Source organism: Geotrypetes seraphini, chromosome 5 (genome assembly GCF_902459505.1).
Source record: "Geotrypetes seraphini chromosome 5, aGeoSer1.1, whole genome shotgun sequence".
NCBI lineage: Eukaryota > Metazoa > Chordata > Amphibia > Gymnophiona > Dermophiidae > Geotrypetes > Geotrypetes seraphini.
This window is the reverse complement of record NC_047088.1, coordinates 110,507,449-110,533,320: the sequence shown is the minus strand read 5'-3', so window position 1 is coordinate 110,533,320 and position 25,872 is coordinate 110,507,449. Positions and strand designations below refer to the sequence as shown.

Genomic DNA, 25,872 nt, shown 5'->3' with positions numbered 1-25,872 from the left:
TGGTGTGACCTCATCTGGAGTATTGCATTCAATTTTGATCTCCTTGTCTCAAAATATAGTGGCGCAAGATAAGATTCAAAGAAGAGCGACCAAACTGATTAAGGGGACAGAACTCCTCTCATATGAGGAAAGACTAAAACAGTCAGGGCTCTTCAGCTTAGAAGAGGTGGCTGAGGGGGGATATGATTGAAGTCTACAAAATCCTGAGTAGAGTAGAACGGATACAAGTGGATCGATTTTTCACTCCGTCAAAAATTGCAAAGACTCACACTCGAAGTTACAGGGAAATACTTTTAAAACCAATAGGAGGAAATTTTTTTCACTCAGAGAGAATAGTTAAGCTCTGGAACACATTGTCAGAGGTTGTGCTAAGAGTGGATAGCGTAGCTAGTTTTAAGAAAGGTTTGGACAAGTTCCTGGAGAAAAAGTCCACAGTCTGTTATGAGATAAACATGGGGGAAGCCCCTGCTTGCCCTGGATCGGTAGCATGGAATATTGCTACTCCTTGGGTTTTGGCCAGGTGCTGGATTGGCCACCGTGAGAACAGGCCACTGGGCTTGACAGACCATTGGTCTGAACCAGTAATACTATTCTTATGTTCTTATATTTTCAAATAAAAGTTTAAAGAGTGGAGAGCTGGAATGCTCTTCCGGAGTCTGTTATAGGGGAAAACACCCTCCAGGGTTTCAAGAGTAAGCTAGACAAGTTCCTGCTAAACTGGGACGTACACAGGTGAGGCTGGACTCATTTTAGAGCACTGATCTTTGACCTGGGGGCCGCTGCGTAAGCAGACCACTGGTCTGACCCAGTAGCGGCAATTCTTATGTTCTTATGAAAAAATGTCCAAATCACATAACGTCCACTTTCACAGAACGTAACGTGGACGTTATGCAGCACATACCTTTATAGTGGAGGAGTGGCCTAGTGGTTACAGCAGCAGCCTCAGTACCCTGAGGTTATGAGTTCAATTCCCACTGCAGCTCATTCTGAGAGATGAAGGTCAGAAAACAGTCCACTCTCCAAGGTTGTTCGTATAACTCCAAAAGAGAAGGAAACCATATCTACCTGGGCAAGAATGGGATCATGGTTTTCTGGTCTTGCTTTAGTTACAGCAAAGTCTTCCCAACAAGTGGAATGGGTGGATACACACATTGAAGGCCTGTACCCCAATGCAGGAGGAAGACATCTGATGCCAGTCCCTCATATGCACTGAGTCTAAAGCAGTACTGAAGGACTGTGATTGAAAGGAGTTGCAAAGAGATCCACCGAGTGGGTGCATCATTCCTGGAAGATTTCCCAGGCAACCCTGCTTTACACGCTGCAGTGAAACCTTCTAAGAGTATTTGCATAAAGCATTTGCACTTAAGTCTATTTATTCAACTTTTTGCACTTTATTGAAAGACTTTTTTGTATTTTATAAAGTTTACAGCACATTGAAAATTCTTTTTTACTGACAAAAAGATGGTGCAATGATAGACTTCAAAAAGCACAGTTAGGGGCTTGTCCCCGTTTGTGTCTTTTCTTGCCACCTTTGGTTCTGAGCACCGTCAGTTTAAGGGATTTGAAACTAGGAGAGTCCTATTTTTTGTTTAGTATATTCATTTGAGACACTATTTATTGTTTGAATCTATACCCATTAGTTAATTTGGGAATACATCCATCTTTAGCATTAACTTTTAACATTCAACTTTCTTTCATTTTTCTGCTTTCTTCTCAGAATCTATCTACTTTTCCATGTCTTCCCTGCCTATCTATCCATGTGTACCATCTCCTCCCCCACTTTCTTCTGCTCTATTCCCATCTATCCATACAGCACAGTTACTTACCATAACAGGTGTTATCCAGGGATAGCAGGCAGATATTCTCACATATGGGTGACGTCATGCAAGGAACCCCAGTACGGACAGCTGCAAAAGTGCACCTTAAGAACTTTAGAAACTTTGCAACTGACTGCACCGCGCATGTGCGAGTGCCATCCCGTCCTACAGATGAGCCGCTCATCAGTTCAGTAAGCCAGCTAAGAAGCCAACCAGGAGAGGTGGGTGGGTTGTGAGAATATCTGCCTGCTGTCCCTGGATAACACTTGTTATGGTAAGTAACTGTGCTTTATCCCAAGACAAGCAGGCAGCATAGTCTCACATATGTGTGACCTCACAAGGTAACCAGAATGGGATGGAGGAAAGGCTGACCTTTAGGAAAACAAATTTTGCAATACTACTTGGCCGGAGTGCCCATCCCGTCTGGAAAAAGATTCCAGACAGTAATGAGAGGTGAAGGTATGAACCAGGGACCAAGTAGCAGCTTTACAGATCTCATCAATAGGGGTAGAGCAGATGGCATTGAGAAGAGAATCGATCTCCTGAATAAGAAAGGTGAGGGTTCAAAGCAGACTCTCTTGGAGGATGATCTGGAGGAACGGTGATAAAGAGAGTAGCCCTCTCGTATGATCCATAGAACACAGAGGTCTGAAGTAATCAACTCCCAACGATGACAATAAAGTTGAAGATGACCTCTGATTGCCTGAGGGAGAGGTTGATATAAACGGATTGCAACTATGCTCTCAAGTAGTCCGTCAAGAAGACTGGATTGATTTAACAGGCGCAGACACTTGAGGTTTCTTAGGGTGTTGTTGCTTCTATTTCTTCTGCTGTGGCCTGGACGGAGAAGGTTTGGCTGAAAAACACCTCTGATATGAAGAGGAGAGTTTGAATGGTCTTGCTGTGGAAGGCTTGAATTTAGATTTAGGTTTAAGTAAAGCATCCCAATACTTTTCGTGGGCCAAGAGCTTTTGAGTAGCATTCTCCATTGAGTCTCCAAAAAACTCATCTCCCAGACAGGGGATGTTGGCCAACCGGTCTTGGAGGTTAACATCCATATCAGCAAACCTGAGCCATGCTAATCTCCTCATGGCCGCAGACATAGAAGACGACAATTCAAAAGTGTCATAAGCAGACTAAACCATATACTGTCTTAATTGGGTAAGGGTGCAAACAAAGTGCCGGAATTCCTTCACTTGATGAGATGGAAGATATTTTTGAAAGGCAGGCAATTGCTTAACCAGATGTTCAAGTTTATTAAAATTTGTTATCCTTCCTTATCAATATTCAAAGCGGTTTTACAAAAGGTTAAAATCAACAAGTAAACAACTTCAAGATAAAGCAGTGAGACATACAACACAAAATAACAGGTCTACAGGACTAACAAAGATGAACTGGCACAAGGGGGAAAAAAGGTAGGAACTACAATAGTATGGATAGAAAAGCACAAAAAAAGGAGAAAAACAAAAGGGCAAGGAAATAGGGAGGTCAGCCAAAAAGGCTGATCAAGAGTTGAGTTAAAACATTCTTAAAAGGACGGTCAAACCTCAAAGGCATCTTTAAAAAGAAAAGGTTTGACTAGACAAGGCATCTTTAAAAAGAAAAGTTTTTAGACTGAACATAAACTTATCAGTTTCAGTTAGCATATGAAATAGAAGTTATAATTAATGACTCGATTTGCCAACATGGAGTTTTGGTAAAGACGTCTACCAAACCTGTCCATAATATGTTCCTCTCAATCCGGAGGTCTGAGGCATAAACTTTGGACTGGGTAGACTTTTTCAATGTGGACTCTACTACCAAAGACTGATGAGACAGTTGATGTTTGTTAAAACCTGGACTTGGAATAATCCTGTAGAGAGAGTCCAGTTTCCTGGGAGCAACAGAAACAGAGAGAGGAGATTCCCAATTTTTATGAAGGGTTTCTCTCAGGATTCCATGTAAAGGAAGTTTGATAAACTCCTTATGAGGTTGATCATAGTCCACAGTTTCCAAAAATTCAGCGCTATATTTGGAATCTGCCTCTACCTTAATAAGACAGATTGTTACCCAACTGTCTAATTAAGTGAGTGAAGGAAGGTCTCTCCGTAGGAGATATCTCTCTAAGAGGAGTCTTAGATGGAAACTGTGTCTCTGGAGAGTCATAGGCCTCTGTGGTTGAATAAGAAATGTCCAGTTGAAGATCAGAGTCAATATGCAGTGATGAAGATTGATGCTGTCGCTTGGAACGGTGTCAGTCCGATGAGGAAGGCAACGCAGGATGTTTACATTTCTCTGAACGTTTGCAAGAAAGATGCTTTGACTTGCAAGAACACTTGCTAGACTAAGAACATCGAGGCGAAGAATGGTGCTTCGACTAACTGGAACGATTTCTGGAGGCACAATGCTTTGATGTATAGCTGGATGATGACCGATGTTGCGAGCCATGATGATGATGCATCGATGAAGCAGTGGCGGTACCGGCATCCCGTGTGGTGTGATACTCAGGCTGGGCAGGTACCAGAGGAGTTGGTGTCAGAGCAATAAGATGAAACATATCCCAATACTCCAAACTTTGTTGCCGGTACCAAAGGTGCCGCAACTCGTTCCGGAGAGGATGACTCAGATGACGATGCACCCCTCGATTTGAAAGCGAGTCACATAGGGGGTCTTCACTTGGTCGGCATGATTGGACTCAATGTCATAATAACCTGTGACCCTGACTGGGAAGCTGGTGGCTTTTTAGTTGGCTTACCAGGAGCGATGATCTGCGACACCAGAGTCGATGGGCTTCAACATCGATGCATGCGATACATTAACTCCCTCCATGTTGACACTGAACAACTTCTCCTGCTGTAGAATTTGCCTCTTAATGGTGTGTTTTTGAACAGTGGAACAACACGCGCAGGACTTGATGTGATGTTCCGGGCAAGGCACTGTATACACCAGTTGTGGGGGTTGGTGATAGAAATTGTCCTTTGGCATCTGCCACACTTTTTAAACCCCGTTAATGGGTGGGACATGGACGGGAAAACTGCTTCAGCCAAACTGAATTCAATGGCTGAGGTGAGAAAAAGGCCGCTCCGTCAAAAACACTGAAGACGAGAAACTGAGAAGAAAAAATTTTCCAGAGTCTCCCCCTCCCCCCCGCCTTTTTTTTTTAATGAAGAAACAAAGAAAAAGAAAGAAGGTGGGAAGGCAAGGGTTGAAAAACGAACAAACGTTCAATAGCACGACTTCTTAGCTCCGCGGAAAACTAAGAACGGAGGAGCCGCGCATCTATGTCGGGCAGAAAGGCACTCACGGGCATGCAAGGTGCGGTCAGTCGTGAACTTTCTCAAGTTCTTAAAGTGCCGATGCACTTTTGCAGCTGTCCGTACCAGGACTCTGTGGATGATATCCCCCATATGTTAGAATATGCTGCTTGCTTGTCCTGAGATAAGAAGCATTTCTTCCCTGCCGCACCCATTGCTGTGCACCATCTCCTCCCGCTGTGTCCCCTTCCCCTCCATCCCTGTGCACCATCTCATCCCTCTCCCATGGTCAGACACTCTGTCTTCCCCCTTCCCACTCATATGGTCTGGCATCTTTCTCATCTCCTTTCCATAGCCTGGAATCTCTCTCCTCTCATATGGTCTGCCATCTCTCTCTCCTTCCCTCCCTCTTCCTGAGATCTAACATATCTCTCTTCTCCTTCCCTTCATAGGCTGGCATCTCTCTCCATCCCATTCCAGTGGTCTGACATTTCTCTCTTCCCTCCTTCCATCACCCTTCTCCGGAATCTGACATCTCTCCTCCCACCCAGTGTTAACATTTCTCCCTCCCTCCTCTCCACCACTATCATGTCCAACAATTCTCCCTTTTCCCTATATATACCCTCTCTCTTTCCCTCCAACTCCACACACCTATGTCCAAGAATTTTCTTTTTCTCTTTCCTCACCTACTGTGCAGCCTCTGTCCTTCCCAACCTACTCTCAGCCCATGCAGCACATTCTTCCCTCATTCTCAATCCCAGCTCTCCCCTCTCAGCTGGATCTTATGGTACGACCTGTCCCCTAGTTCCCAACTTCCCTACCTACCACCTCCTCACCACTGAAATTTAAAATCTTCGGGAGCAGATGATGCAATGAAGCCAGCCTCCCACTGCCATGGAAGTGTTATTTCTGCAGCATCCTACCTATGCGGGACACTTTTGTGGAGTTCTACTAGGCTTTCCTATACCAGGTGCAGATGTCCTGGAGACAGATATGTACACCATTCCTGCAGTTTTTTCTTGTTTTTTCTTTTTTTTCCATTGTTTGGAGACAGGTATGTACATTTGTATTCTGATCTTTGTGGGTGTGAGGGGGTCCGTGAGCACTATGGGTGTGTGGGGATCGCGTACCTTGATGCATGCAGTGGTCATCTGGTCAGTTTGGGCACCTTTGTAGCAGTTAGACCCTTCTAAAACAGGTCTAGTTCCAACCTTTTAAATGCTATCCAGGATGTCTTGCAAAATGTTTATCACAACAAGATGCTCATGTCTAACCCACCCTTGAGCCTGCCCAAAGCCTGCTCCTAACATGCCCTTCTCGTGCTCTGAACGTACAAAGGCTGGAACATCTCACTAGACGTACAGAAAGACTGTTTTATTGGCACTTGAACGCCCAGGTGCTGGTTTAGGATGCTTTTTGGATGTCTATGTCTTTTGATCATGGGACCCCTATGTCAGTCCCAAATAAAATTGCTCCAGATAAAATTATAAAATGAAAACAGAAAAATAATCTGTGGTTTTCAGAACCATTTGCAAGCTCTAAGAACAAAGATAAGAAAGCTGGAGTTTGGAAGAAACATAAAAAATAAGTTGGAGAAGAGAAATAAAACTCTGCCATTTTTGTTGCTTTCCTTTGGACTGCGTCAAGTCTTCTTATATCCTTGGACAGATACAGCCTCCAAAACTGAACATAATACTTCAAGTGGGGCCTCACCAATGACCTGTACAGGGGCATCAATACCTCCTTCCTTCTACTGGTTACACCTCTCTATACACTCTAGCAGCCTTCTGGCTACAGCCAATTCCTTGTCACGCTGCTTAAGAACATAAGCATTGTCCCTGTCGGGTCAGACCAGGGGTCCATCGTGCCCAGCAGTCCGCTCCCGTGGCAGCCCACCAGGTCCATGCCCTGTAAGTGCTCCTTACCTAGGATGTTTATATCCCATTTACTTAATGTCCCGTAAGTAACCCTCTACCTGTACCCTGCTATCCTCTTCTCTTTCAGGAAGTCATCCAGTCCCTTTTTAAACCCCAATAATGTACTCTGTCCTATCACCTTTCCTGGAAGTGCATTCCAGAAGTCCACCATCCTTTGAGTGAAGAAGAACTTCCTAGCATTTGTTCTGAATCTGTCTTAATTTTTCTGAATGACCTCGTGTTTTTGTTGTCCCCGCTAGTCTGAAGAATCTGTCCCTCTCCACCTTCTCTATGCCTTTCATGATTTTATAGGTCTCTATCATGTCCCCTCTAAGTCTCCGCTTTTCCAGGATAAAGAGCCCCAGCTTGTCCAACCTTTCGGCATATGAAAGGTTCTCCATGCCCTTAATCATCCTTGTTGCTCTCCTATGGACCCTCTCGAGTATCGCCATATCCTTTTTAAGGTACGGCGACCACTATTGGATGCAGTACTCCAGATGCGGGCGCACCATTGCTCGATACAGCGGCAGGATTAACTTCCTTCATTCTGGTAGTAATACCTTTTTTGATAATACCCAGCATTCTGTTCGCTTTCTTCGAGGCTGCTGCACATTGTGCCACCAGCTTCATTGATTTATCACCAATACCCCCAGGTTTTTTTCTAGGTTGCCTTCCCCCAGTGCCCTCCCTCCCATCGTATAGCTATACATGGGGTTCCCTTTCCCTATGTGCAAGATCTTACATTTCTCTACATTGAAGCTCATCTGCCATCTATTTGCCCACTCACTCAGTTTGTTCAGGTCTCTCTGTAGTTCATTGCATTCCTCAACAGTTCTGACCCTGCTGGAGAGTTTTATGTCATCCGCTAATTTAATAACTTCACACTTTGTCCCTGTTTCCAGGTCATTTATGAATATATTGAACACTAGCGGTCCCAGCACTGACCCCTGTGGGACACCACTCGTGACCCCTTTCCAATCAGAGTAGTGTCCCTTTACACCCACTCTCTGCTTCCTGTCCGCCAGCCAATTTTTGATCCATCTGTGCACATCCCCTTCCACCCCGTGGCTCCACAGTTTCTTCAGTAGGCACTCATGGGGTACCTTGTCGAAGGCTTTTTGGAAATCAAGATATATGATGTCTATGGGGTCACCTTTGTCCAATTGCTCATTTATCCCCTCAAAGAAGTGCAGTAGGTTTGTTTGGCATGTTCTTCCTTTACAGAAACCATACTGGCTTGTTCTCATCAGTTTATTTTTTTCTATATGCTCACCGGTCTGTAGTTCCCCGGGTCGCCTCTCGATCCTTTTTTGAAGATAGGTGTAACATTCGCTATCCTCCAGTCCTCCGGGATTACCCCTGTTCTCAAGGATAGCTTGCATACTATAGAGCATTACACGCAAATCGGAAACTTTTGTTTTTCAGAAAGATCTGAAGAAACATCCAAAAATCAGGTTTGCATCCTTTCTCATTCCATACAATCTTTCAAAATTGCAGAGAGCATATATAAACATTGGCACATGCTCCAACTCCATCCGATATTCAAAGAGGGACCATGTATTGCCTACACAAGAGGCAAAAATTTATCAGAATATCTCATATCTTCAGACTTTCATCCGAGAGTATATGATCCTTCATAGGAGGGATTCCATTTCCCGTGTTGTCACTTCACAGTATGTGACACTTCATCTGTGAGAAGCCAATGGATACATCCTTCAACAGGAAATGTTTACAAACTCAGGGCTATGACCTCATGTTCTACTTTTTTAGTGTACGTAATCTCATGTTCCTGTGGCTTAATCTGTGCACTATCAGATCCATCAAAGTTAGACTGATCGAAAACCGAAGTTGTCTGAACACAAAAAAACTTACAATATCCAACAATCAACTTAAAATAACCAACAAAATCACAATTTCTCTCAATTAAGATGCTGTGTGCTTGAGCAAGTACAGATAACATTTGATGGAGATAAAACATCAAAAGAAGACAAGAACATAAAAATTGCTGCTCCTGAGTCAGACCAGTGGTCCATCGTGCCCAGCAGTCCGCTCATGTGGCGGCCCCCAGGTCAAAGACCTGTGCCCTAACAGAGACAAGCCCTACCTGCGTTCGTTCCGGTTCAGCAGGAACTTGTCCAACCTTGTCTTGAATCCCTGGAGTGTGATTCCCTTATAACAGACTCCGGAAGAGCATTCCAGTTCTCTACCACTCTCTGGGTGAAGAACTTTCTTACGTTCGTACGGAATCTATCCCCTTTTAACTTCAGAGAGTGCCCTCTTGTTCTCTCTACCTTGGAGAGGGTGAACAACCTGTCTTTATCTACTAAGTCTATTCCCTTCATTATCTTCAATGTTCGATCATGTCTGCGGCCCTTAGGTCAAAGACCAGTGACCTATTTGAGTCTAGCCTTATCTGCTTATGTTCTGGTTCTGCAGGAACTTATCTAACCTTTTCTTGAATCCCTGGAGGGTGCTTTCATTTTCAAATAAAGTCCATTAAGGAACATCGTCATTCCACAGAGTTTCTTTTGGGTGCTTTCCCCTGTAACAGCCTCTGGAAGAGCGTTCCAGATTTCTACCACTCTCTGGGTGAAGAAGAACGTCCTTACGTTTGTACAGAATCTATCCCCTTCTAACTTTAGAGAGTGCCCTCTCGTTCTTTCCACCTTGGAGAGGGTGAACAATCTCTCTTCTAAGTCTATTCCCTTCAATATCTTGAATGTTTCATTCATGTCCCCTCTCAGTCTCCTCTTTTCAAGGGAGAAGAGGCCCAGTTTCTCTAGCCTCTCATTGTACGGCAGCTCCTCCAGTCCCTTAACCATTTTTTTTTTTTTGTTATTCTCTGGGACCCTTTCGAATAGTACTATGTCCTTTTTCATGTACGGCGACCAGTGTTGGATGCAGTATTCCAGGTGGGGGCACACCATGGCCCAGTACAGCGGCATGATAACCTTCTCTGTTTGTGATCCCCTTCTTAATCATTGCTAGCATTCTGTTTGCCCTTTTCGCCGTCGTTGCGCATTGCGCGGACGGTTTCATTGACTTGTCTACAAGTACTCCCCAAGTTTCTTTCCTGGGGGCTCTCTCCGAGTACAGCACAGGAAATCCTGTATTCATACATATGATTTTTGTTACAGATATGCATCACCTTGCACTTATCCACGATGAACCTCATTTGCCATTTCGCAGTCCATTCCTCGAGTGCGTTTATGTCTCATTGTAGGTCTTCGCAATCCTTCTGTGTCCTCACTACTCTGAATAACTTTGTATCGTCCGCAAATTTAATCACCTCACTCGTCGTACCAATTTCCAGGTCGTTTATAAATATGTTGAAAAGCACTCCACTCGTGACGCTTTTCCAGTCCGAGTATTGTCCATTTACCCCCATTCTATGTTTCCTGTCTGCCAACCATTTTTTAATCCATGTGAGTATATTATCCTCGATTCCATGGCTCACAATTTTCGAAGTAGATGTTCATGAGGGACCTTGTCGAACACCTTCTGAAAATCTAGATATGCAATGTTGACCGGGTCACCCTTGTCTATCTGCCTGTTTACTCCCTCGAAGTGCAGTAAGTTAGTCAAGCAAGATCTTCCTTTGCTGAAGCCGTGCTGACTGGTCCTCATCAGATTGTGTCCGTCAAGGTGATCAATGATGTGGTCCTTTATCAGTGCCTCTATCGTCCTTCCCGGTACCGAAGTCAGACTCACTGATCTGTAGTTTCCCGGATCTCCCCTCAAATCTTTCTTGAAGATCAACTTACATTCGCCACTTTCCAGTGTTCCAGAATCCTTCCTGATTTGATCAGCAGATTGGCTATTAGTTGAAGCAGTTCAGCTATAACACCTTCCAGTTCCTTGATTACCCTCAGGTGGATGCCGTCCAGTCCTGGGGATTTATCGTTTTTAAACCTATCAATCTGCCTGCATACTTCTTCGTCGACCCTGTCAGTTTCCCGTCTTCATTTCCTGTGTATAGCCTGTCAGCTTCTGATATATTGGATATATCCTCTTCGGTAAATACAGAAGCAAAAAAGGTGTTCAGTTTGTCGGCGTTGGCTTTGTCCTCCTTTAGTACTCCCTTTATGCCATGGTCATCTAACGGCCCCACTGCTTCCTTTGCTGGTTGTTTCCGCTTAATATATTGAAAGAACGGCTTAAAAGTTTTTGCCTCCTTGGCTATTTTTTCCTCATAATCTTTTGGCCCCTCTTACCACCTTATGGCACTTGCTTTGATGTTGTTTGTTCTTTTTCCAGTTTTTGTCCATTTTTGTCCTTTTACATTCCTTAAACAAAGTCTTCTTGTCTCTGATCGTTTCCTTCACTGCTACAGCGAGCCACTCCGGTTCCTTGTTCTTTTTCCTCTTGGAACCCTTGTTGATATGCAGTATATATAGATTTTGCGCCTCGGTGACTGTGTCGTTATGATGCAGGAGAATTATTAGATTTTTCAATTGAAAGCTTTTTTTCCCTTGGGGTTGAATGAGAACGTTGATAAATGTTTCGCAACATAATCTCTCTTTATTTATTCATTTATTTAGCCCGTCCTCCCAAAGGAGCCCAGAACGGGGTTACAAAGGTACATTTACAGTATAGAAGGACAAAATTATTGAAAGACATTTTTGACAGACATAGCTTAGAAGAAGTTGTGGCATTCATAGAAGATATTACATGGCACAGTATAGAATTAGTATAGTTTAGTATAGTATGATTCCACACGGATATTTTCTTTTTGACCATTTTTAGTTTTGGTATTGGGTGTCTTGGAGAAATTACATAATAATAATAACAGTTTATATACCGCAGGACCGTGAAGTTCTATGCGGTTTACAATGATTAAAAGGTATTACAGATTGAGTGGAATAAACAAAGTTCAGAGTTAGTGAATAACAGTTCTAAAGATCATTTGTTGAGGACTAAGATTGTATAGGTCAGTTAACTAAGTACTTCAGGAACAGATGTGTTTTTAGGCATTTCCTGAATTCCCTATAAGTAGTAGGCATGAGCAGTTGTTCCAGGTCTTTATGTGAGAAAAGATGTTGGTGATGACTTTTAAATTTACAACCTCTAACCGGTGGAGAAACAAAGCTTGGATGTGAACTTCTACTATGTCTGTTGGCTGTGAAAGAGAAAAGGTCTGTTATATATTTAGGGGCTAAGCCATAAAGTACCTTGAAGAAAAAACAACCAAACTTGAACTTAACATGTGCCTCCATCGGCAGCCACTGTAGAAGTCGATAGGAAGGTGTTACATGATTAAACTTCTTCAGTCCAAAAAGTAGTTGCAATCGCCGCATATTTTTCTGGAAGAGTGCCAAGTCTTTTTTCATCATTACCACTTATTTTGTTTTTTACATTCCTTTCACATTTTTAGTTTGATTGATTTTGGTCTCTCTCAGGCATGGAGACAGTTAACCAATCATGAAAGTTTTTCAACTTACGTCATTACGTCAGCAGCGACTGTGTTGCCTTTTGCGGGTTTCAATGGCGTTTAAATTTCTCAGACGCCATTGTCTTTTTTCTTCTACATTCAGTCCAGATTATCTGGGGAAAGCTCTGAAAAATTTCCAGATTTGATAAAAATATTATAGCTTCTGACGAAGAAAGCAAAACGGAGCTCTGTCGAGCAGAAACAGCACTTCTGTGGGACTCAATTAAGTTTTTCAGTGCTTTATTTTCACTTGTATAACTGCAAGATATTATTTTTTGACAAGATAGTTGTGGATTTGCATATAAGCATTTTTTCTTTTCACTCATAAAAGCATTGAGTATAAAACTTATAATAGATCTTACACAAATACAATTATATTATTTAAAAGATAAGACTTGATGATGTAGGGGGCAGACTCAATCAGGCAGTTATCTGGTGCTTGTCACCCACGAGTCGTCGGCCTGGGGTAAAAACTGTGAAATGCTGTTACAGTTCACCCAGTACTGAGATCTTAATTAATTATGACAAAGGCGCTTGTTTGTGAGGGTAGAAATTGAATGTCTTTTGCATGTTGCTTTTGTTTTCTGACAATTTTTGGTAAATAATAGGTTTTTGCTTTTGGGCCTTCTGTCTCAATAAATTATGTTTGTCTATGTGGTCCCACAATTTTATAATTGTTTCCACTATTTTGCCTGGCAACGAAGTCAGGCTTAATGACTTCCAAATTTCCAAATCTCCCCTTGAACCTTTTTTTAAAAATCAGCTTAATATTGGCCACCCTCCAATCTTTGGGTACTTCAGACGATTTTGATGACAGATTACAGATCACTAACAACAAATCAGCAATATCATGTTTGAGTTATTTTAATAATATGGGATGTATACCATCCAGTGCAGGTGATTTATCACTCTTTAACTTGTCAATTTGGCTTAGTATGTCTTCCAGGTTCACCAAGATTTCTTTCAATTCCTCTGCCTCGTCACCCTTGAAAACCACTTCCAATTCAGGTAGATTTCTTACATCTTCCTCCGTAAAGAACGAAGCAAAGAATTAACTCAGTCTCTCCGCTATGGCTTTATCCTCCTTGAGCACACATTTTACTCCTTGGTAATCCAAAGTTGAACCTTATTTTACTTCAGTTGAATCTGAATTACCACTGTTAGCAGCACACCGTGCTAGGGTTGTTCAAACTGAAGTAAAATAAGGTTCAACTTATACGGAGTCTCCCTAATGATGTAATTTGAAACTAAACTGTAGTTGGAGAACCGGAAAACTAAGAAAAAGAGTAATGAAATGACTGAAGGTTTTAATATAATTTCCTGATTTTGCACGAGCACTTTTGTATAAACGAAAAACTGTGAACTGCAGATCCTCATTGCACATTATCACCGTAGAACATCTATACTAAAGATAAGTAGCAATTTAAAGTTGGTTATTTTGTGAAGCTGAGTAGACATATAGATGGGAACATACATATGCGATGATGGTTCCCAGCAGTCTCACACATGGTTAAAGCGTTTTGCTTATGACCTGGGTGGAAAAGCACTGAGCACAATGTAAAGAGTCTTTCACTTAATAAAGGTTGTGGATATGGAATATTAAGAAGGAATAAAAAAATAATTTAAAAAAATAGCAAAATACAATAAGAAGCATTACAGCATTATACAGTGGTACCTCGGTTTATGAGTGCACCGGTTTGCGAGTGGTTTGCAAGACGAGCAAAACATTCGCAAACTTGGTGCCTCGAAAACCGAGCTTGCCTCGCTGTACGAGCGCGCCCCCCCCCCCCCCGCGAACCGGCACCTTCCCCCACGCAATCCGGCACACCCCCGCCGCCATCGGGCACACACCCCCTCCCCCCGCCGCCATCGGGCACCCCCCGGCACCAACGCACAGGACATGCTGGTGCCGATGCGGAGGCTACACTGGAAGTAAGAAGAGGGTTCGGGTGGGTTGGGGGATCTCAGATGGCGGCGGAGGGGGTGCCGGATCGCCGGGGGGGGGGGGGTGCCGATTCACTGGGGGAGCAATGCAGGTTCTCATGGGGGGGGGAGCAGCGCTGCTGGCCATGGGGGGTGGGAACATATCAAAGCAAGTTTCCCTTACTTCCTATGGGGAAACTTGCTTTGATATACGAGCATTTTGGATTACGAGCATGCTTCTGGAACCGATTATGCTCGTAATCCTAGGTACCACTGTATATTTTTTTGCATATAAATGTTTATCAACACAGTTAATATACTACTTATACTAAAGTAAAGTAAAAAAAAAAAAAGACTTTTTTCTACCTTTGTCTGGTTTCTGCTTTCCTCATCTTCTCATCATTCAATTCCTTCCATCCACTGTCTGCCTTCACTCTGCCTCTTCCATATACTCTGTTTCTGTGCCTCTCCCTTCCATCTCTCCCTCCACCCCCACATTGGTCTGGCACCCATCTTCTTCCCTCTGCTCCCCTCATAGTCTGGCATCTCTGTCTTCTTCCCTTTCATCTTTCCTTTCTTCCTCCAGGTGGTTTTTAGCATCTTGATCCTCCTTTCCTCCCCTCAGATCTGGTGTGTCTCCCCAATCCAGCATGTGCCCTTTTTTCTTTATCCCCTCCTTCCATCAAGTATGGGCTCCCCGCTCTCTCCTCTCCACTTCCCTTCAGCATCTGTTCCACTCTCTCTCCTCCCCACTTTTCTTCAGCGTCTTCTCCCCTCTCTCTCCTATTTACTTTCCTTCAGCGTCTGTTCCTCTCCCCCCCCTCCACTTCCATTCAGTGCCCTTCGCTTGGTCCAGCAGCCCCCCTCCTTCCTGATCACTGAGGTGTAGGCATCTCCTTCCCTCCCTTCCCCTCACCTTTGCTGATGATTTTCATTGTCTCTGAGCAGCTGGAGCCTTTTTCTCAAGTTGCGTGTGGCTGCCCGAAACTTCTCCTCTGATGCAACTTCCTGTTTCCGGTTGTGTCAGAGAAGTTTCAGGCAGCCGCACGCAACTTGTTTAAAGACTTGTGCTGCTCGGAAACAATGAAAATCGCCAGCAAAGGTGAGAGGGAGGGAGGGAGTTGCCCGGACCCCGGCAATCAGGAGGAAGGACAGAGGGGGCTGCTGGACTGCGTGGTGTTCAGTATTTTGTGTACGTTCCCTCAATTCACTGCGGGGACAAGGCCATTCACCGCTCCACGGGGCAGTGAATGGCCTTGTCCCCGTGCCCACGGCGACCATTTTTCCTTCATTTCGGCAGATTAGCTGAGGGCAAGTCATCGTTTCATTCTCTATACACAGGGTCAGCAACAGTGTGTCTATCGCATAGACGCATTTGTATATATCTAAAAGTTTAAAACATACTTACTTTATTGTCTTAAAACTTATTACAACATTTGTATTAATGTTAGTTATTTGTAAACCTTGCTTTATACCCATTTACTTTCATAACTGCACAACTACTATCATCGTGTAGTGTTGTGCCTTAACTCAAAAGCCAGGAATTTTAAGATTTAAATCTACAGCATGTTGATTCCAAACTATTATTAAAGGAGTAGTTCCTATTTTGGTTGCAAAAGATGAGTGTTACTATTTTAGTTGCCTTCTCCTTTTGATACCTCTTATGACATCAAACTTCAGGTGGGAAACTCTCATACCAACACAATCCATTCAGCTTCCATACCTTCTCCGTTTCTTCTCCTTAGCCTTGTGTTTGCTTTTCGGGCTGGGAGAACTGTGAGAATGAAAGCAGTCGATAAGCTCATGTTCCAAATGAAGCTAAACATCAGTTCAAAATATGCATTTATTAATATTTCTAAAACTGCACTTAGAAACCTATGGATTTGAAGTAGGTTAACACACTAAAATAAAAGTGTGTCCAGTAATACTCACACAGGTGTCCAGCAGGACATAAGTTCTGGGAAACAAAGAGCACACAAGTTCTCCGATATGGGTGATGGTAAAAATGGAGCCCCAGTAAGGTCGCTGCCTAGCATTGCAACTGCTTCTGGAAGCTTTTGGCAGTCCAACTGCACGTGCACCTTACTGGCTACTCAACCTGAGCAGGACTCTCAGTTGCATATAAAGCATAGAAAATACAATTCCTAGGGGAAGAGAGAGGATATATAAGAACTTATATCCTAATGTCCTCAGAGAACACCCGGCTAAAGGTAAGTAACTTTGCCTTCTCCGAGAAAAAGCAATCTTTCAGTGCTAACAAGGACAACGCAGAATCCTCACATGCCATCGATGTCAGATCTGATGGTGCTCAGCCCATGCAGACACTACTGAAGCCCAATGCTGAAGCAAGCAGAGACTTCCTTGATGTCGGTGCATCTCCAGGGGTTGATGCCTCTGATGCTGTTGTCAATGGACTAGCCCTTCAGCATGCTAAAAAAAATCTCATGCGATTGGCCTCTCTACTAGGTTTTTCTTTTCTGTATTTGAGAACAGTGAGAGGACTGATGATCAGGACTGAGACATGACAGGCACCAGTTGCGAGTATCAGTCACAAACGTAGTCCTACTGTATTTTGTACATTATAAACCTACTGGAAGGTTTTTGGGGCCCATCTAGAAAAAGAACTGAAAGGAAATGACTAGATTTTTGAAAAAAAATTGTTTATCCCTCCCGTGACTGGTGCTCAGGCTGTGAACCATATATAAAACAACAAAATCTTAAAAAGTGCTGCAAAAAATAGAAACAAAAAAGGTTAACACACTAAAATAAAAATGTGTCCCGTATTACTCACACAGATGAAAAAAGGCATGAAGGCTAGGAACAAAAATATGAAAAATCATGCAACAGAGTTCATCAGAAGTGTTCTGTGAATAAAAACAAAACTAAAGGTCTCGTACGAGTTGAGTAGGTGGAAAAGCTTGCGTGCATGTATGATCAGGTCAGCCAAAAGCTTCTAAAAGGTGAAAGTATCTGATATACCACCTTTCAGTGGCTACAAACAAAGCAGCTTACATATTATATACAGGTACTGATTTTGTAACTGTGGTAATGGAGGGTTAAGTGACTTGCCCAGAGTCAAAAGGAGCTGCAAGTAGGAATGAAACCCATTTCCCAAGGTTCTCAAGCTGCTGCAGAAACCACTGGGTCAGGCCTGCACAACTCAAAAATGATCCGGGGCTGAAACAAAGTCAGAAAATGTAGCAAGGGCATCATCATGCTGACATCTATGCATGGGCAGAGGCCTTCCAGACGGGCCCCGAGACGCCAGTAGGGGGTGCCAGCAGTGAAGAGGGCAGGAGAGGCAAGGCACTGGTGGCGGCTGATTGCCCAAGCCCCACCCTAAACCCACCCAAGCTCTGCCCCAGATCCTACCCCCTTTACTAATTGTAATGCAATTTTTTTTCTTTCATTTTTCATACACACATAGCATATATAAATTCTCAAAACTGACACATTTCAATCACTATATTGAAAATAAAATCATTTTCCCTATCTTTGTTGTCTGGTGACTTTAACTATATTTCCAGGGCCTTCTTATCCACTGTTTTTCTCTCCTTCTTCACTTTCTGTCCTGCATTCATCTTTGGCATTAACTTAACATTCAATTTTTCTGCTTTCTTCTCAAAATCTACTTTTCGATGTCTTACCTTCCCTTCCTATCTCTCCCATTCCCTCCCCATTTCCATGGTCTGACATCTCTCCCCTTTCCTCCTTCCCCCCCAGTAGTCTGACATCTCTCTCCTCCTTTTCCCCCCTTCCCAGTCTGGCATCTCTCTCCTCTCCTTACCATAATCTGGCCTCTCTCTCTCTACTACCACTACCATTATTATTTCTATAGCGCTCCTCCTTCCCTTCCATTCCCTGGTCTGGTATATCTCCCTTCCTTTAGTCTTCTCTCCTCCCTCCACCCCAGTGTAACTTTTCTCTCTCCCTTCCTACATTCCATCCCCTTCCCATTCTCCTTTCTGGCCCACCTCCAGTCCAACATTTCTTTTTCTCTTCCTCCTGCATGCTTCTCCTCTGGTCCTCCTTCCCTCCCTTAACATCTCTCTCTCTACATGCTCTGGCATCTCCTCTTCCTCCTTTCCCTCTGGTCTAGCATTTGTCTCCTTAAGTTTCCCTTCCCTCCCCCCATGCCCTGGCATCTCTCTCCCCTCCTTCCAACCTCCCCTCCATTATCTGGCATCTCCTCTCCCACCTTACTCTCCCTCCCTTCTTCTCTCCCCTCCCTCATGCCCTGGCATCTCTTCCTCCCCCTTCATGGTCTATTATCTCCTTTCCTTTCCCTCCCTCCCTCGGACTTCTCTTGATCCTATATTCTACCTTGTCTTCCTTTTCCCTCCTTCCTTCTGTGCAAGAGAGATTTCACAAGAAGAGGCACCTAAAAGAATCAGCACTAGCTTGCCAAAGATCGACCGACAATGGGCACTAGCTGCCATTAGGATGAATGAAGTTAAACAAATAAAACGAAACAACTCTCACCCTGACACCGGTGACTTGAGATGCCAAAAGATAAACACGGGAGTCCGCGCCATTGGAACAAGAAGCAAGCAGGAAGCGATCACTTTCTGGCGGCCTAAGGCCACTACTACCGAAAGAAGGGATGGGCAGCAGGCAGGAAACGTCCACCGATGGCGGAGGAGGAAGGTGCTGTGCAGGCGCAGAGCATCGGAGGTGGTAGAGCTGTCACTGCGGCAGGCACGGCCAGCACGCAGAAGTGGACCTGGGCAGCCAGCTGCGACCCGTGAACCTGCACAACAGACGGGCACCCAACATGCATGCTCCAAGCAACACCATCCAGTTCCTCATGCGTTAGGTATACCAGGACATGGAGCAGTGTGAGGAGGAGGGTGGGGCGCATGCACCACCCTCCACGGCCATCGAGTTGCAAGATGGGCATCCTAAGGCTGGGTATGTCATCCAGAAATAAAGCACTCGCCAGAGGGAGGCACAGAAGAGAGACCTACAACCTGGTGCGGGCCTCAGTGAGAGCCTTATCGGGCTGCGGGACGTATGTTGTGCAGGGCTGCACTAGGTTATTCCTTTCTTGTAATACTGGGCAGTGTCTGCATTAGGGCTCCATCAGTGATGTCATCCACATGTGAGAACTATAGTCCTGCTTGTCACTGGAGAAAGAATTGTTATAAACTACTGGAGCACAATTCTTTATGGACAAGAAGAAAAATACCCACACTTACAGGTGACATCATGCATGACAGCTCCTATATCAATTATTCTCCTCTGAAAGTTCAGGAAAGCCCACCTTAGGATGTCTTCTGCTGATTCAGATAATTTCAATTTTGTGAGGAAAGAGAAGTTGTTCATCCATTCCTCATATTATACACAATGCCTTATCACAGTTTTCTTGCACACAGCAATTCTAAAAAAGGACAACACTAGTAAACCTACTACTGACTGTGCATACCATTTTACTCGTTAATTCCTTTTCAACTATTTTATAACAAGTTTCAGGTTTTATTAAAATTTTATATACTGCTAAATGGTTTACATTTGTTTTGTTTTTTTAATTAGTTAAAAGGAGGAACTCCATTAATTACAATGGTCAACATAAAAAAGTTTTTCTTTGCTACTGAGAACTTAAGAAGTGTTCTTAGCTAATTTAATGATGCTGATTTCAGATCTGTAATTGAAATTCAGCTAGCACATCAGGTTTCTGAGATACATGTTACTGATTTTTTAGACAGTTTGCCATATCGGCACAATATTGCGAGTATAAACTGTGCCCCACCAAACTTGTGTTAAGGAGTTTACTCTGAAAACAAACACGAAGACAATAAGGAGACATGTTACTGCATATATTTATGCCTCTCTTAACTCACTCAAAAAGTGATGTCAACATGTTCAGAAATGTTTGAGACACTTGCTTTTACGACTGTACTGTACATTTGTTTCACTATGCAAGAACCAACAATATTCTTCCATCATACTGGGATTGAATTTCCCTGATATCTGCTTTCCATCACCTTGATATCTTGATGAAATCTGTCCCCTCTGTCTCCATGCTTATCGCTGACATCACCAAGATTAGGTGGAAAGAAGTCGAGGTGAGAATGTAATTAATGCATTTTAAGTGGCATTCTGGCACCCAATAGCTGATATGCTGTTGGTATGTTTCAAGTTTATTTATTATTTGATTAATCGCCTATTCCAAATTCTAAGCGATGTACAAATTGGTAAAATACATTATGTAAAATATAGATAAAATAGACCTACATAATTAACAAGGGGATAAGTTACAAAAAAAAAAAAAACCCAACTAATTAAGTTAAGACATGAATACAATATGGAAGGTAGGATAGAAATTCAATCTTGGAAAGGAAAGAGTCAACAATTAAAGGTTAAACACAACAGGAATGGAAAGACAAATAAATAGGTAAGATAAAAGTAAAGAAAAGAGCAATTAACGAAAGAGCAAATTAACATTTCAATTAAGTATTGAACGCATTTTTAAAAAGAAAGCTCTTAAGTTGGCTCTTAAATTTTTCCAAATTCTTCTCCTCTCTTAAGTATAGCGGGAGTGAATTCCAAGTCTGAAGCGCCATAACAGTAAAAATAAATTGCCTACGAGTATTGATAATTTTAAGAGAAGGGATGACCAACAAGAGTTGGACGTTTGATCTCAGAAATTTGGGAGAATTATAAGGTATCAATGCTTTATAAATAAAAGCTGGAGTTTTATATAATAGAGATTTAAATGTAAGTAAAGATAATTTGTATAGAATATGATGGGAGACCGGAAGCCAATGCGCATTTTGAAGTAAAGGAGTTACATGGTCAAACTTCTTTGCTCCCTTAATTAATTTGATAGAGGCATTCTGGATTATCTGTAATCTTCTAATTTCTTTTTGAGCCATTCCCTTGAATAATGCATTACAATAATCAATTTTTGAGATAATCATTGAATGAATTAATATATTCAATGTTCTCCATAAGCTCAGCATAATTCTCTGATCTGTGATTGCCAAGAAAATTCTGAACAGCAGCACAAATGCTTCCCATGCTGTTGATTCAGCTGGGTTCAGCTTCTGTTTGAACGCATCATGGATTTCGGGTCCAACAAAAACACCTTCTTTGAATTTGACTTTACTTTTCTCAAAACCAAACGTACTTCTTAGGTGCTGAAATGCATCATTTCTGTCCATCGCTTGACAAAATTTTTCAGCAGACCCAATTTTATGTGAAGTGCTCGAAGAAAGATTTTCTCATGATGTACCAACAGCAGGTGCTTCAAAATGTATCAAGCCAGGTATGGATTTATCTCAGTTTGGCCACTGTTTCTGCCTATAGTGGTTGGCATCATCACGACTGTTCCTAAGACACAAGAAGCACATGTATTTGGTGTACCCCAGTTGCAGACCCAGAAGGAGTGACACAACTTTGAGATCACCACCGAGTTTCCACTGGTGATCTGCATAGCGTGTGCATTTTAAAAGTGTCTCCATCAACTCGTACGTTTCCTTCAACTCAACTGCATGAGCAACAGGAATAGATGGCTTCTAGTTTCCATTGCGTAAAAGTACCACTTTAAGGCTTGCTTTGCATGAATCAATGAATTGTCTCCATTCGTCAGAAAAATATTAATATCCCAGTTCACGCATGAGACCATTACTATCAGTACAGAAACAAATGTTTCCTTCCATTTGGTAAAAGGAAGCCATGATGGTGTGATGATCACAGAAAAAAAGATATTTTGGTGTCCTGCCTTAAAAGATTCCATTGCTTCAGCCTTGAACCCAACAATTCTGCTTTCTCCTTGGACAGTGACAAGTCTCTAACCAGATCATTAAGATCTTCTTAAGGAAGTGACGTCATCGGGAGCGATGGTGGCTTAAAATCGAAGCTCCTCCGAATCGCGCTAAACTTTTAGCTTTTAGCTAGCGGTACGAGGCTGATATCTGGTACTTTTTGTATAAATGAGTGTGGAACACTAGCGGGCTGCAGATGGCTTCGAAAAAAGGGCGAGCGGATTTGAAATCCTATGCTTACCAACCATCGGATAATTCTGAGGCCTGTGAGACTGATGAACCACAGCGCGGTAAGGGCGTTGTCCAGCTGAGTGCCGAGTCTGATGCTCGATCGGCCACCTGTGGGGAAATGCGTGCATGGATGGCAGATTTAAAATCTACAATGCTTTCTATCCAAAGCACTTTGCAATCGGAGGTGGCTAAGATTGGGCAGTCGGTGCATGAGATGGGGTCTCGGCTGCAGGAGTTTGAAGAACGCGTTATAGATCATGATACGGATCTAGTGGCTCTGCAAGCGCGATGCGCTCATTTGGAACGCAGGCAGGAAGATTTTCAACTTCGCTTAGAAGATGGTGAGAATCGCAGCCGACGGAGTAATGTGCGTGCTAGAGGGGTTCCTGAATCTTTGGCTGCATCGGAGTTACAGGCTCATTTGTTGGAAATCTGCAAGCGCTTTCTTCAGGCAGCTGACCCAGAGGCTCCAATACCAGTGATTGAGTTTGAAAGAGTGCATCGGGCACTGGGTCCCCGGGTAGGTGACAGGCCCCGGGACGTGGTAGCCTGTTTTACACGCTATCCAATTAAAAATCAAGTTCTTCAAGCTGCTCGAAAAGTGGGACATATCACGTGGGAAAACTCTAAAGTGGAATTATTTGCGGATTTATCCGCAATTACCCTACGAAAGCGTCGAGATTTTCGGGAGATTACTCACTGCTTACAATCCCATGCTATCAGATACCGATGGCTTTTTCCTTTTGGACTTTCCTTCCAAGTGGCTTCTCAGCAGCATAAGGTTACTTTAGTGGAGGAAGCTGCAGCTATATTACGTGATGCTCAACTTTATGCATCCTTGGAAGAGCCGACTACATCATCTGGAACTGGTGCTTCATCGCAGCGCTGGAAAAGGGTCCCTACTAGTAGCAAGCGCCTGCAGCGGAGATCTGGCTTGGAGCAGAACTCGGCCTCTGAACCTACTTGAATTTTTATGCTGCTTTGTCTGGTTTTTGGTTGAATGATATGTGACTTTTGCTAGTTCCTGTTTATTATTGGCATATCTGATCTTTTCTCGTACTATTCTTTATAAGTTTGGTGTGATTCGGGGTATGTTGGGATGTCACTTTCTCTTTTAGCCCACCATGAGGAGGGCCTATGGTTAGTTTGGGGATGGGAGGGGAGGGAAGTGGGGGGGGGGAATGGAGAAGGGGTTTTTTCTTTCTTGCTGCGGGTTTTTACAGTGGGGTTTGTTATTCTGGGTTGTGAAGGGTTGTTTGCGGGAGTATGGTTGCGTGTGAGTATGTTTAGATGAATGGCTCCTGAAGGTATTGGTTTCTTTACTTTAAATGTACGGGGTCTGAATGTACCTCGAAAGAGGCAATTGCTTTTTAAAGAGGCTGATAGGTTGAAGGCTGGGGTGGGTTTCTTTCAGGAGACCCATCTTAAGCCTCAATATGAAACGCTAGTGAAACATCCTCGTTATCCCCATATATATTTTGCTTCAAATGAGGAGGGGTCTAAAAAACATGGAGTAGGGATTCTTTTTGCAAAGCACCTTGATCCCCAGATTAAACAGGTGATACGAGACCCGAAGGGTCGTTATTTGATATTAAAGGTTGAATTGCGGCAGGTGCTATATACTTTTTGTAATATCTATGCTCCTAATTCTGAGCAAAAAGATTTTTTGGTAACTTTAGACCAGGTGTTGCGAGGGGTTGTAGAGGGTTCTTTATTAGTAGGGGGGGATTTTAATTTGACTTACGATGTGGGATTGGATAATTCGTCACAGTCGATTCATTATGGAAAATCTGATAGAAAGCAATTGCACTCTTTCTTTCTGACCTGGGATTTGATTGATCCTTGGAGACATCTATATCCAACTACCAAAGATTATACTTATTTTTCATCGGTACATGATTCATATTCTCGTATTGATTTTTGGGGCATTGATAAGGCCTTACTTTCCCAGGTGTCAGATGTTGGAATTACTCAGCGTGTGTGGTCAGATCATGCTGCGGTACATTTTATTTTACATTCTCATATGGCTTCCTTTGGGCGGAGGTTCTGGCGATTTTGTGATAATCTATTGACGGATCCTATAATAGTTTCTAGAATAGAACAGAATTTGAAGGATTATATTCAGTTTAATACTAGTGATGAGATTTCTCCTTTGATATTCTGGGAAGGTATGAAGGCAGTTTTACGTGGTCATATTATTTCTATTGGAGTACATCGACGGCGAGAACGTGGGCGAAAACAGGAAGCTTTGCGCCAACAATTACATTATCTAGAACAAAAGCATAAGCGGGATCTTTCTTCTGCTTTGCTGACGCGTCTAGATAAGGTACGAAAAGATCTTCAGATGATGCAATTGGACGAATTATCAGACCAATTACAGTCGGTCCAACAAAAACATTTTGAATTTGGTAATCGGGCGAGCCGTCAGTTGGCTTATAAGTTAAAAGCACAAAAATTGAGGAATGTGATTACTAAGGTGACAGCCGCTGATGGTTCGGCCTGTTATACGCCGGAATCTATTGCAGGTACTTTCCTCTCATTTTACCAACATCTATATACTCCGGAACAAGATGTGTCTCAAGTTCAAATTGATAATTATCTGGCTCAGACACAGCTTCCTAAATTGACATCTGAAGAAGCAGAGTGTCTGTCAGCCCCTATTTTGGAAGCTGAAACTCAATGGGCGATTTCCACTTTGGCTTATGGGAAAGCACCTGGGTTAGATGGCTTTACGAACAGATTTTATAAATGTTTTCAACATTTGCTCGTGGGCCCTCTTACTCGGGCCTTTAATAGTTTAGGAATGGGTATGGAGTTGCCTTATTCATGGAGATTGGCGGGTATAACACTTATTTTGAAACCGGGAAAAAATTCCATGCTTTGTGGATCATATCGTCCAATTTCATTGTTAGACACTGATTACAAAATTTTCACAAAAATATTGGCTCGTAGGTTGCAATGTTATATGACTTATTTAGTACAGGATGACCAAGCGGGATTTATTGCGGGGAGGCAGACATTTGATAATATTCGTAGATTGCTTCATTTGATTTGGTTTGTACAACAGGAAAAGATGCCAGCATTGCTATTGAGTGCTGACGCTGAAAAGGCCTTTGATAGGGTGTCGTGGCCATTTTTGTTGAGCACTCTATCAGCTATGGGAATTAGAGGACAGTTTTTTCTGTGGATTCAGATTCTATATACTAAGCCTTTAGCAGCTCTCCGGATTAATGGGGGGTATACAGATTCATTTCAGTTAGCTAGAGGAACAAGACAAGGTTGTGCGCTTTCGCCACTACTTTTTGCGTTGGTAATGGAGCCTTTTGCTTCTCATGTTCGAGCCCAGCAGTATATTCATGGCATGGTTTGTCATGGACTTTCTACAAAGTTATTGATGTTTGCTGATGATGTTATTTTTACTGTAACTGATCCTTGTGTTACTCTCCCGGGTATTATAGGTGAATTGTCTGCCTATGGTGCTGTATCTGGATTTCGGACCAACATGGATAAATCTGAGATATTGAATTTGTCAGTTCATCCAAGGGATTGTGCTTT

At 42.9% G+C, this 25,872-nt stretch overlaps 1 protein-coding gene across 6 annotated transcripts in view; it reads right to left on the bottom strand.

The window, feature by feature from the left end:
* The window catches only part of SRRM2 (serine/arginine repetitive matrix 2), a 549,687-nt gene that overhangs the window by 299,343 nt on the left and 224,472 nt on the right, over window positions 1–25,872 (bottom strand). For all 6 annotated transcript variants that reach the window (XM_033944768.1, XM_033944767.1, XM_033944764.1 and 3 more), the window contains exon 8: window positions 16,044–16,094. In XM_033944768.1, coding sequence (XP_033800659.1) covers window positions 16,044–16,094 — 51 coding nt within the window. The remainder of the gene's footprint in view (window positions 1–16,043; window positions 16,095–25,872) is intronic.